This window comes from Coccidioides posadasii, chromosome 3 (genome assembly GCF_018416015.2).
Source record: "Coccidioides posadasii str. Silveira chromosome 3, complete sequence".
NCBI classification, from domain to species: domain Eukaryota; kingdom Fungi; phylum Ascomycota; class Eurotiomycetes; order Onygenales; family Onygenaceae; genus Coccidioides; species Coccidioides posadasii.
The window spans coordinates 6,207,710-6,220,091 of record NC_089409.1 but is presented as its reverse complement, the minus strand read 5'-3'; the positions used below and the strand labels follow the sequence as shown (position 1 = coordinate 6,220,091).

Sequence of the window (12,382 nt, the reverse complement as noted above, 5' to 3'; positions counted from 1 at the left end):
AAGAATCCGGTTCAGATAACCCACGTATCCTGTGATCCTAACTCAGGGATCTTGTGTGCTGGAAGTGTAGTAGTGGGTTGGGTTATATCTGATATTCTAGGGAGTACGCCGACGCACGCATTTCGTGATACACGCGGCGCTCTACATCCATTGTCATATTATCTGGAGGGAAGCTTCCTCGCCAAAGTAGGTAGTTGCAGCTATACCGTGACCCGCCTTCCACCCACGATCTGCGATCACAGAGCGCCCGCAAAGCCCTATGCGGTCAATGTTGCAGACAATCTTGAGGACGGGTCTACTTTGACACGTTTCAATCTTGAATGTCTGGCTTGATGATAGTATCCGAGTCTCCTCGGCTTGCTGCTAAGCGGGAACCCGCTTACATATCCCGAGCCGAACAGTGAATATTTTCAGGGCTTGTATCTGGCTACGTGGCAGAGAAGTCAGTCGCATCTGAAAGCTCATCCAATCATAGAGTGAGCCACCGGGAGAAGTCGACGACGATTGCTGAGGGGGGCAACATCTGATGACAATAGCATATTTCTAGCTCTCCGAAAGAGTGTATTCCAATCGATATTGCGATTCTGCCACAAGTCCTTAAGCTCAAACATGTGATCAAGCTCCATCCCATTGTCAAATCCGGACCTCCAGAGCCTCTGATGAGAGGCCTTCAATCAAGAATCTAGGCACAATATCCTAGATCTCGAGCTATGCGCTTCTGACCGAAAATTGGCATTTCTTTCGTTTTGAGAACCAATTTGGCTTGTGCTCGATCAATGAGCACGGTAAATGCTTTGACCTTAAAGGGATTCTAAGTCGCGTCCCAGGCTTCAGCAATCCTTATTGCATTTAGGTGTAGCTAGGTGAGTAGCATATCGACATAGTAAGCAAAAAGCTGATGAGTTCGTGCTAAGAGAGTCCAAAAGGCTTCTGTGATCATCAGGCCTAGGCCTGACTCGAGCCATTGAACGTCGAATTTTAGAACTGAAACAAAAATTCCGTATGGAGGACATTTGCCAAGTCGTCCATATCCTGCAATTGCGCCCGGAGGTTCAAGGATCCCCTAACAAGATCGATGGGTAGCATAGCACATTCAGTGGATCAGGCTGGTAAAATGGCGCTTGGTGAATTCAATCGTCCCTTATCCCTCTCTTGGTAGTCGTCGTCATCGCGGGATTTGGCAGGATCCAAAGGTGCATAAGAGCCGTGCACACGGTCTGGGCCTAGATTGCGACCTATGCCCGTGAGAAGCAGCTCTCTGAGACGACCTTTTCACGTTTGGCTCCTACGCGCCCGTAAACTCACCTGGGCATTCCGAGGGAGAGTGACAGGAAATCCCATGGTGTTCCAGGTTGACAAAAGGCTTTGGCGCGTCCTGATGCCCAATACTGAGGAAACTGCATATGGAGCAGGCAAAGGTCTGCAGAAAATCAGACGTCAACCTCAGCAACGGCATGCCCGAAAAGGAAATCCAAAGGCCAAGGTTTGGGATGAAAAGGCGATTCGGCACTCGGTACACGCCAGAATTGATATAATATAAAGATTCTAGTTAACTAACTAGCTTCTCTGTATTATGTCACACGACTTCAAAAAATTGTCTGATTTCTTCAATAATTCTAGGCTTGCGGTTTGAAGCGAGATATATTGCAAGAAAAAGAAGCACATATAGAATAGCTAAGAGCTAAGATAAGTGATGGACTGAGATAGGTTGCTGCTGCCTGTCTTAAAGTAGATCCATGAACTTGAGCTCTTGCAGAATTTCTGTCAAATTATAGTAGAGTTGCTTTGGATTGTGTGTGTGTGTGAGGAGAGAGCTGATTACGGAGTACTCCGTAGAGCTGACCACTAACTACTCCGTACAATCCACTAGGTTTGATTATTAAGGCCGTGTGTTGTTTTTACCGAACGGAACCCCAGGTAACTATGTGGCTTGGCAACAGTAACTATATTTCCGTTGGAACAGCCGCAGCCAGGGGACGTCCAATTAACTAGGCGCTTCAGCTTCGTGCACTCAGGAACCCAACCGCCAGAGTTACCACCTGGCCGCGAACCGCAATTGCACGGATCCGGGTTCCCAACCACGCGCCGCTCGGATTCTCACACACTTTTCAGTGCGCAAGTCGCAAGCTTACCCCGCTTTTCCAACACAATGAGCTGGCTGTACCCCTTCTCCAGTACCTCCCACCGCCGCCGTCGCTCCAAAGACCGACACTCCACCGTCAGCTCAAACCACCACCACCACTCGCGTCATTCCACCAGCGCGCCCTCCATTTTCAGCCTGGGGAGCTACGCCAATCGCTCCTCGGCCTCATCCGTCTATTCCGCCGGCGGCTCTTCCTCACGCCGAGCAAAGCCGCGCTCGGGTTTTGTGGCACGCATTGTGCACAAGATCAAACGCCTGTTCAGACATATAGTCCATTATGCGAAGCGGCATCCAGTGAAGGTTTTCCTGATGGTGATCATGCCGCTGATCACGGGAGGGGTGCTGCAGAAGCTGCTGAGCGCCGTGGGAGTTCGGCTTCCCAAGAGTTTGATGGGTGGGAGATCGAGGGGAGGTAGTATTGGCGGGTTCGATAGCGCCGGGAATGGGATTGGTGAGAGTGTCAAGGGATTGGTCTCTGTTGCGAAGATGTTCTTGTGATCATTCCTATGTTTGCGCTCGTTTCTTTTTCACTTTTGTTTGGCTTCCGGTTTCTTCTGTTAGATTTGGAGGAACGGGGAGGGACTTGTTTTTTTCCGTTCGGGTTTTCCATTTTCGGAGGATGTGGATCATGCGGGAAATTTTTAATGATACGGTCGAACGAATGGCGAGATACCCCGACTCGATACGCCGCGGCCTGGGACGAATTGATGAACTTTTTGCGAATTGACCGCGAGATGAATTTCGCGAGTAACGATAGAAAAGATGGACGAAAACATGCTTGCATAGCTTGTATAGAGCTGTTATCCTGGCTTCCTCTGAAAATCTGGTTACGTTCTTCTGGCTTCGGTATATCAATCCAGACATCCATCAGTCTGAGAATAAATAATTAGAATTCAGAGTATGTCTCCAGAAGCTGAATTTTTTTTTTTTGTTTTGGGGGGGGGGGGGGGTTCTGGGGTATATGAAGGTTTCTTGACAAGCTCAAAGAAACCGACAGCCATTATTGGCATTCTTCCGAGTCAACAGGGAATAGTTCACACTTCGCATGGTCCAGATGCATGCTTGTATGTGCATACATAGTTGGTCATGTATGCATACCCGATGGGTTTCCACGTTGATACCCGATCCAGCTCAGGAGAACTCCGCAAGCGGAGCTTGATAGGCCGATGACAGCGCAATGAATCCCCGAGCCGTGAAGCAGGCTTACCTGCATGTACATATGCCGGACACAGAATGCTTCGTCATGGAACGAAAACTTTTTGTTGCCAAATATAGAAATACAGAGTAATTTACACAAGTAGCACCGTACATTTTTCAACTCATGCGTTCTTCCCTCTTCCCTCTCCTCTTTCTTGCTTTCTTTGAAGATACGTCTGGAGTAGATACGCTATCGGCCTCCGGTTCGGCAGAAGTGGTAACTTCATCATCAACAGGATCCTGGGCTTGGGAAGGCGTATCCTGAACGGATCGACCTACAAGCTTGCGGTAAAGCCACTGTGGAAGTCTATATGCGAACGTATCACGCATTGTCGGCCGGTGGATCTCGTTGATATCGAGAAAGAATTCTTCCTTTTCCCCATCCTCAGTTTCTTCTTCCAAGAACACATTTCCGATGGCATCGACGATAAGAACCTTGCCATTTTCGGCGACAACCCTCTTTCGATCCCCAACCGAGGTAACAACATTGGTTGGAGTGGCCGTACCGGAAGATCCCTCCTTTTTCGCCTTCTTGCTCTCCTTGCGGTTTTCTTTCTCCATCATTCGTTTCTGTTTTCTGTTCAGGACGACGTGCTCTTCGCCATTTTCAGCAGCGGCCGTGGTGGACGCATTGTCGTTATAGTTACTCAGATTTCCGATCCCCTGAATGCCCAGTTCGTCGCCCCACGCAGCTCGGCGAGCATGTCGGATATATCGGTCCACAAATTCGACCTGTCTCTTCCAGCTGAGGATGAGAGCTAGGTAATGGGCAGCTCCGCCGAAGGCAAGAAAGAGACCTATAAGGACAGTACCCAAGCCGGGGCGGAATCGCGAATAATAGTACCCACTACCCTTCCATATGGGGAAGCCATTATTCAAGAAGTGGTCGTATCGCTCTCTCCCCGGGCCTTTGAGGACGTCGTGAACTATACCCAGTCGCGCATATCGCTCCGTCGCATGCTTGACGACCTTTTGGATTTCTCGGTCGGAAGGCCGCTTGCTGACATGAACGCCGTCCTTTTTCTTCCCCGAGGATGTTCGGGGCGGTTTAGCGCGGGACGCGATAAAGGAGCGCTTCGCCTTGTCTGGATGGAGCTGCTTGGACTTCCTGCGGAAAGCTTTTGTTATCTCGACATGGCTAGCGCTGGGCTTTACGCCGAGGAAATCTGGTAGATGTGAGAACCTTGGATGGCTGTGTTTGGATTGGGATGGCAGGACGGCAGCATACCGTAAAAGGTGACATTGACGCCCTCTGTCGCTATGATCTCCTCACGAAGACGAAATATTTCGTGATCTGGTTCAATCGCACAGCAGTCAGTATCGAGTTACGGCCGGTCGTGTGGGCAGAAAAAGGCACACACACCTTCTTTAGTCCAAGCAGCCGCAAAGGCAAGGAAGCCAGCGAGCAGAAGGAGGACTCGGAACAACGCAGCTTGCCTCATTTTAGGCCGGCCCACAGATAATGGGCCAACGGAGGCTAAAGCTCAGAGACGAGAGAGGATAGTACGGCAGTTTAACTCGAGAAGGACAGGTACGCTGTAGCTTGTGTAGATACATGTAGTGAGCGGCGGGAGAGAGTGGCAGTTTCTTTGCGGGTAACTTTTTCTGAACGGTACCACAACGTGGCCCAATCACGGCCACTGGATCGACAGCCCAAATGGGCCGGGCTCCACGGGCTGTTTCGATGCCCCAGGCTCGTCAACCGCCCGCCATCAAGCGAGGGCTGGCTTGGGCTCCGAGGCCTGTGATGGGGCTCTGCACGCCGGCGGAGGGAATCCAAGAGGCGGAAACTGCATGCAAGAGGGTATAACGAAAGAGGCCTTTGAACCCAGTCCTGCAGGACCTCAATGTAGCCGTAGGTTTTTACCCCTCTTAAAATCTCTGCCCAGCCCCATTTCCTCACTTTCCGTCCTCTTCTTCTTCAGCAATTCCAAAGCAGCGCAGAGCAGTCTGCCAGAGTCTTTTAACTACAACCTAATCTCTGACCGATACATAACTATATCTCCATTTTCTTTTTTTTTCAAAGATGGAGGTGCCATGAGGCGGGAGATCCTCCTCAAGGTGCCTCCCCCATTCCAGCAACATCGTGAACTTTGTGTGTGTGTGTGTGTGTGTGTGTGTGTGTGTGTGTACTCGATCCCTTTCGATTGGCCTCAAGTTTCCCACCCGAAGTCTTGACTCTTCACTTCCCAACTTCAGGCCTTTTTTTTAACTTAACTAAAAAAAAAAAGAAAACGGGGTCGTGGTTTACATAAGCATTTTCTAGTTTTTGCGCTAAAGATAGAGCGCCATTCCGTATCTAGGCTAGCGCTAGGGGAAGAGGGAAACTGTGGCCCCATCGGAAAGTTTGGAGTTTGAAGACAGGAGGTCAAGCCGAAAATAATTGCTTGGACGCCTGGCTCTCGCTTGCTCGCTCGCTCGCTCTGCACCCTCGTCCTCAATCACAAAAAAGGGCCGTGTTCCGCTGCTTAATCGTGCATCTCTTGCAAAAGCCTTTCTGAAAGGTCAGTTTTGTTCCACTTGTGTGAAACAATTGCAATATGTGCAAAAGCACCACCCAGAGCTTTATCCAAGACAGCAGCCCAGCATCCAAAGCAACACAAATTTGATACTCGTTTTGCTGACCCTCGTGCTTGGTGACAGGTCTTCCTCAAACGCTCTTTATCCACATCCTCAATTGCCCACAGCTTGCCGTATCTCATCATGGCGCCCATCCAGATACCCCTCGATGCCTTGACATCACGCTTCAACTTCGGCGATAGGTTCAGTGCTGTTCGCGCGCAATCGTTCTCCTCGCGCTTTGCCAATCTCAAACCTATCTCGGAGTTCTTCGATTTCAAGAGGGTGTCGAAGCCTGCTAATTTCAGTGAAATGCAAAGCCGCCTGAACTACAACCTCAGCTACTTCTCCAGCAACTACATCGTCGTGTTCATCATGCTCAGCATCTACAGCTTGCTGACGAATCTGCTGCTCCTGTTCGTCATTCTTCTCGTAATCGGCGGTACGTATGGAATTGGCAAGCTCGAGGGCCGGGATCTTGACGTTGGTGTCTTCAGAGCGACAACCTCTCAGCTCTACACCGGCTTGTTGATCGTTGCTGTCCCGCTTGGCCTCTGGGCCTCGCCGATTGGTGCGGTTTTATGGCTTATTGGCGCTACCGGCGTAACGGTCCTGGGACACGCCGCATTCATGGACAAACCGATCGAGAATGCTTTTTCCGAGGAGGCGGTCTAGGTGGTCGGCCGCGAACTCCTTATGATATGCCCCAATGGGGAAGACCGCCGGGGGCACGAATGGGGAGGAGCAAAAAGGGTAAGAAGAATCGTGTGGACCGGTTGGAGGGTGATGGTGATGATAGCGGTAGTGAAGACGGTGTGCCCCTACAGCCGAGCGTTGCTCTCGGTCGACAACAAATGAATCATCTCCGATTGGCCGTGCCTGTGGATATGATGAATGGACTGCCGATGGAAAGTGATGGAGAGAGCTCGGACGATGAACATGACGAATATGCACTTAATGAAGCTTATCAAGACAGCACTCTGGCATATGCCATGCAGCTTGCGATGAAGGACAGGGACGATCGCCTGGTGGAGAGAGCACTGGAGCGAATCAGGCACGCACAAACATTCGGTAAATCTAAAGTCAAGCTTTCTCAGCGTGAACTTGAGGCATTGGAGAGGCGGCGGATGCAGAGCGAGATGGTAAACGGATCGCGGGGCAGTAAATCCGCCCGCGTCAACGGCAGAAATATGTTGCCCCCGGTTGTCCTACCTGCGCAATCCAATGGAAGGTGGTCTCAAGAGGCGGCTTTTTCGTCTGCAACCGATACTGCGTCTGGATACTATATGCCTACTTTGCAGGCACCGCAAGCCCGCCCCAGGACACCCACGCAAACGCTACGTATGCATCAGCCAAATACATCACCTCGAATACCTGGCGCATATAATTTTCAGGATGATCCGTCCGGTCGTCCCCCGTCATCCGGGAAGACTCAGCCTCTCCCGCGGCCTCTTCCTGACGACCCGGACTGGGTGCCACGCTCAAGATCGTCATCAAATGCCATTCCAATGTCCACTTCTACCTATGTTTCATATTCGCCAGCACAAGTCATGGGCTTCGACCCACGGTATTCCATGTCTACCAGCCCTGGCTATAATATGAGCACGGCACCGGATTCCATGTATCAGCCGGTATATCGACCTTCGTCCCGTCAGTCGTACATCGACCCCGCCGCATACAATCACGTCGTCTTGCCGCCAGCCCCTGGGACTAATCCGGTCCGACATCCTAGCAGCGGCAGTAACGCCAGCAGCAGTGATAACGGTGTCCAGATTGAGGCGCCCAAAGAGCCCCCCAAAGCCAACGGCTCCAAGACAAACGGCGTATCCAGAGGAAAAGCGACCCGTGGCAGACGAACACGCAAATGATTGGATGCTTAATTAACTGTGCTCCTTGATCTCCATTGTGACCTTAGTTAACTTCTTTTTAAATTATTTGGGCGATATCTGTGGGAGTTTACTCGGCAAGTGAATAGACTATGGAATGGCTTTTTTTTTTTTCCTTTACGCTTCCTTTTCCTTTTCCTTTCTTTTTTTTCTTTTTTGTGTTCGCTTTTCTATCTGGCATGGTGTAGATCGTGGTCGGCCTGATTCGAACATTTCCTTTTTCTTTTTCTCATTTACATTCTTCAGGCAGTATTACTTACAGGTTACTGAATATATTTAATTAGAGGCACACAGGTTGGTGATGGTAGAAGGTGCATACAATGCAAGGCAGGAGGTCTCTAGGCCTTGTGCAGCTCCAATCCAAAGGGGATTGAGCAATAAGTACAACAAACTTGACATAAAGCAACATGTAAGGTTAGCTATTCGATGTTATTTCCTGTGGTTGACTCTTACATATTAGAAACACGGGTGCTAGGAAAAGCGCCAGATGCAGTCCGAAGCTGTGTTTCCCAAAAAGTCAAAGAAATGTGTTTCTTATTAAAACTCGGCACCATGTTTCTGGTCCACCCAGTCCCAATGCTAAGAGTAACGATTCACTCTTACAACAAAGAACAAGCACTTTGCAAGACAAGAGACTTGCTCACAAGATACTGGAACTGATGTGTGTACTTGCAAGATTCCAAGTCACATGCTTACAAGCAATACATAATGGACAGTTACTATGTGAATCTCCGAAGAAAGCCAGCGGTAATGGACAACCAATTAAATCAGCTATTTCTGTCCGTTGTTTCCAACAGCTATAGATACATGGGCCCGAAACGGGCCATATTTCCACTGACAGATGGGAGTTCCATCGCGTAAGCAAATGGGAATAAAAATGCGGACATTTTCTCCATAAATATCAAGCACAGACCAAATAGCCATAGGACTCACAGTGTAGTATTGTTCTTTGATTGCCTTGAGAGTTCCTACATCACAATCTCGTATCTGCAGCATTGCCTTGCCCAAGACGGAGGAGTCGAAAGAGTTCCTTCGTCCAAGGTTTCCTCCCTAACGTGTGCCTTACTAGGCAACTCTCCATCCGCCACTGGTTCAGTAGCCTTGGAGGCAAACTCTGTGCTGAAGGGCCTACAAGCTAGGCCGAATCCTGAAGGGGTCGGCTCGTTGGCAGCATTGAATTGAAAGTCCGCCCATTCTCGAAACACGGCGACCGTATGCCTTCTCTTCGCTTTGAGCTTTCGAGAAGATCATTCTGCGATGTCGTTTCAGGCTCTAGATATGAGCGCGAGCCAATAATTTTGCAGGATTAAAGCCTTACATTCTGGAGTCGAAATAGACACGGCTCGAGTGCGGATATTTCCCCGTCCATATAAGAAATAAAATCTTCCCTTTCGCGCACGGCCGCATTGGGATGGGGCCATAGCTTTGCGGAACTGAAATCGATTAGGAAAGCTTGACCATTTTTCGGAGACCGTGACATTCCGCGGGCGCATATAGCCATGGGCGATATCTAGGGAGTAGAGATGGTTTGGTTGGTGTCGCAAACTTTTGACTTCTGTGGCACTCGTGTAAGCCTGGTCAAGCGGTACAACCTTCAATATATTCAGGTAATAACCCGTGAACGGGGTCCCTTGCAGTGGCCGATGTTCCGACCCTCATTCTAGGTTCTTGCCTAGCTTTCAGGTTAACGTGTGTTCTTGGGATTGTGTCGGTGGTAAGCCAGTCATGAGAGTAAGGGCCAACAACGCCAACCAGCATTTTTGCCAATCAAGTAATTGTATACTTGAGATTCAACAATGAACGAATCGTTCACCAACGCAGTGTTCTAAAACCGCGAGCGTGCCCAGCGAAAGGTTTAGAATGGTGTACTAAGTGAACAGATATTAAACAGCTTAGTTCCCTTTGAGCATCCGTATCAAAGAGTTTAAGTAACTCAAGACGCTGCACCGATTTTAGAGCATAGGCAATGTTTTTGATCTGTACTTTAATGATAAGCGCGTGATCACCCTTCAGTGTAAGCTCAAGAAATTTAATGTCTGAAGAGAGATAGCTTTGTTCCTGAAGAAAAGGACAAAGATGTTCTCGGTTTTTCAACCATGCATTCCAGCATGTAAGTGATGCCAAATTCGAAAGGTCCATAGCAGAAATAAATTGATATAGAAATTGTTCTTCCCGAGAATTAAGGGTTGAGCGATGGCGGCCAGCATCAAGTCAAGTGGAAAACTTCACCACTTCAATTCACCCTAATGACATGCTTTACTAATCTGCCACCATCCTAGCAGTGGCTCGCTGGTGCCTTTTCAATGCTTGCTGTCATGTATGGTGAATATAAGCTTGATGTTTGGATATTGTTGCTGAGCCGACGAAAATGACGAAGTGACTGGGTGGCTCATCCGGAATGACAGATGACGTCGACTGCCGATGAAGTTGCTTCCGGGGTTCCTGACAGTTTACTCAGCTCCAGCCATGCTGCAAAAGCACCTACAAATATTGAAAAATATCCATACTCTCCGGTCTCCTATGGCTTCAACACGGGCTTTTTATGGTCCTTGAAAAGTTCATTCCGTGGTTACTTATCCTTCCTCTTGTGTGGTTTTTACTCCCTGGCTTGCGATTTGCCAAGTTCGCGGGCGACCACCAGCTTCTCCTTGTCGCCTTTCTCTTTTTGGATGGTGCTCTCTTGGAGAGACCAGTCTCCGGTGACTTCAGCCCTCTCATCTGGTGCTCCGATGTCGACTGTTGAATCGGGGCTGTTTCGGCCTGATCGTGCTCTGCCTTGAAACCTTTTGGAGCGTGCGGTTTTGTTGATCGATTCGACAGCATCGAGATACCTTTCTTTTTGCGTTCAGCTTTCTTTCCGAGTCGTGAGTAATTACCATCGCCATAGCGGCCTGGTTAGTTTGGTGCTAACGGACCGGATGTCGCAGTTGCTATAGAGTTCCAGTCTTTTCCTTACCTATTGGCGTTTCGATTTCACCAGCTCGAAACCAGCCGGCTGGACCGGCGGATTATTTTTGATGCCTATGCTTAAGTTTCCCAGCTCGATCGCCGACATCTACATACTTTGCTTCCCTTCTATCATCACATAACTCTTGCAGCAATGTGGCTTATATCATACTGGGTGTTCCCAGTATTAGCATCTGGGATGTGGCTTGGTGTGTAGAAACCCTTCCGTTTACATCTCAACCTCTGCCGAGTACCAGCTGATCGATGGACGCCAGCCACTATCTTAACTCTCCTGATAGTTTGGTCAGCAGATGGATATCCCATATATTCGAGCATGGAGCCGGGTCAGACTATTGCGTATGCACCTCCCCCACGCTTGTGGACTTATTTGGGCCTTAAGCTGACAAATTCGTCAGGTATATCTCCGACGTTGCTGCCCATGGCCTTAAACCACTATTCATTACTGGATGTGCAATCACTGGCGTATTCTTCGACCTCGGATTTGTGTCAGAGCGTTGGCTGCGGCACAATGGGCGGCTTTTGCGAAATAAAGGAAGGCTAGATAAGGGGTTGTCAACGCTGGCTATTATCTTTTCTATCTGCGGCGCTGTGGGCTTGATTCTCCTCTCCATATTCGACACACTCCGATACCCCCATCAGCACAATGGTTTTCTGGTCCTGTTCATGTAAGTACTTTTTTCAGGTGGGAGCCGGGGCTGTGAGCAGAGAACTAATCCGATCATATTCCCAGGGGCGGATATCTTCTCAGTGCAGTTTTCGTTTGTCTCGAATACTTGCGCCTCGGTATCCATTACCGAGAACACCGCATCCTTACGATTAGCTTCTGGATTAAACTCATATTTATTATTGTCGAATTAGCTCTCGCGATTGCATTCGGAGTCACAGGTCGAGGAAGAGGCCGCAAAAACCAGGCAGCCGTTATCGAATGGGGTATAGTGTCCCTATCATTAACATCTTGCTGTGAATAGCAACTGAAATTTTATGGCAGTTATTGCTTTCATATTCACATTTTATGTGTTTTCTTTTGTCATCGACCTTGCCCCTGCCGTCCGCACACGACGCCATATTCCACAAGGCCAGCGCTTCCCAGAAATGGTCTCGGTATCTTATCCGGCCGGCCAACAAGATCAGCTGGATATAGCGTATGAGCAGCCTCTAACCACAGACTCGATGGGCGATATGGCCAATCGCCATCGCGGATTTGTTATCAACGACGGAGGCCCGTCTAACTGGCCAGAAGACCAAAGAAATATGCCCTATAACCAGGGCCGGTTTCAGGAACAAATCCCTGTGAATACTTAATCGTCGAGAAATCCGAATGCGTCGGAGCGTGTCTTTATATATGATTACTTGCTGCACCGTATTCCCCCTCGCAGATGCGATGATCGGTGTTTTGTCGCTAAGAGACAGGATCCAGACTACAAAATACAGCTTCTTGCATTAGCGATGTAGATATGCGCTGGGGTAAGTTGCCGTGGAAAAACCCGCCATATAGGGGGATAGGTGGTAATCACTCAATTCTGGAGAGACTTTATTTTTTGATAGCGTTCAAGCGAGATACTGTACATCGTGTTCATCTAACTACGAAGTAATTGTATTGGAAAGCATTGAATTCATAAGACCCATCTGG

At 49.1% G+C, this 12,382-nt stretch overlaps 4 protein-coding genes across 4 annotated transcripts; 3 read left to right on the top strand and 1 right to left on the bottom strand.

Moving 5' to 3' along the window:
- Positions 1–1,973: 1,973 nt before the first annotated feature.
- On the top strand, positions 1,974–2,952 carry D8B26_006931 (uncharacterized protein). Its single transcript, XM_003066846.2, has one exon. It carries the CDS (start codon positions 2,150–2,152, stop codon positions 2,639–2,641), a length of 492 nt encoding a protein of 163 aa, XP_003066892.2. The 5' UTR covers positions 1,974–2,149; the 3' UTR covers positions 2,642–2,952.
- A 429-nt stretch (positions 2,953–3,381) lies between these two features.
- On the bottom strand, positions 3,382–4,852 carry D8B26_006930 (uncharacterized protein). The gene is made up of 3 exons (XM_003066845.2): positions 4,704–4,852; positions 4,569–4,634; positions 3,382–4,506 (listed from the first exon to the last, which is right to left on the bottom strand). Exons 1-3 carry the CDS (start codon positions 4,780–4,782, stop codon positions 3,458–3,460), a joined length of 1,194 nt encoding a protein of 397 aa, XP_003066891.2. The 5' UTR covers positions 4,783–4,852; the 3' UTR covers positions 3,382–3,457.
- Positions 4,853–5,389: 537 nt separating this feature from the next.
- D8B26_006929 (uncharacterized protein) lies at positions 5,390–8,132 on the top strand. The gene is made up of 2 exons (XM_003066844.2): positions 5,390–5,844; positions 5,984–8,132. The coding sequence occupies exon 2, from the start codon at positions 6,481–6,483 to the stop codon at positions 7,765–7,767; it is 1,287 nt and encodes a 428-aa protein (XP_003066890.2). The 5' UTR covers positions 5,390–5,844; positions 5,984–6,480; the 3' UTR covers positions 7,768–8,132.
- A 2,753-nt stretch (positions 8,133–10,885) lies between these two features.
- On the top strand, positions 10,886–12,341 carry D8B26_006928 (uncharacterized protein; the record flags this gene model as incomplete). Its single annotated transcript, XM_003066843.2, has 5 exons — positions 10,886–10,940; positions 11,007–11,088; positions 11,148–11,417; positions 11,483–11,682; positions 11,741–12,341. 5 exons carry the CDS (start codon positions 10,886–10,888, stop codon positions 12,052–12,054), a joined length of 921 nt encoding a protein of 306 aa, XP_003066889.2. The 3' UTR covers positions 12,055–12,341.
- Between the last annotated feature and the right edge of the window lie 41 nt (positions 12,342–12,382).

Excerpts from the sequence above, each read along its gene's own strand:
- D8B26_006930 (XM_003066845.2), bottom strand. The coding sequence starts at position 4,782 with ATGAGGCAAGCTGCGTTGTTCCGAGTCCTCCTTCTGCTCGCTGGCTTC. Across the intron at positions 4,635-4,703 it reads GGCTGCTTGGACTAAAGAAG|ATCACGAAATATTTCGTCTT; the intron begins GTGTGTGTGCCT and ends CGATTGAACCAG. Across the intron at positions 4,507-4,568 it reads CGTCAATGTCACCTTTTACG|ATTTCCTCGGCGTAAAGCCC; the intron begins GTATGCTGCCGT and ends CACATCTACCAG.
- D8B26_006931 (XM_003066846.2), top strand. The coding sequence starts at position 2,150 with ATGAGCTGGCTGTACCCCTTCTCCAGTACCTCCCACCGCCGCCGTCGC.
- D8B26_006929 (XM_003066844.2), top strand. The coding sequence starts at position 6,481 with ATGGCTTATTGGCGCTACCGGCGTAACGGTCCTGGGACACGCCGCATT.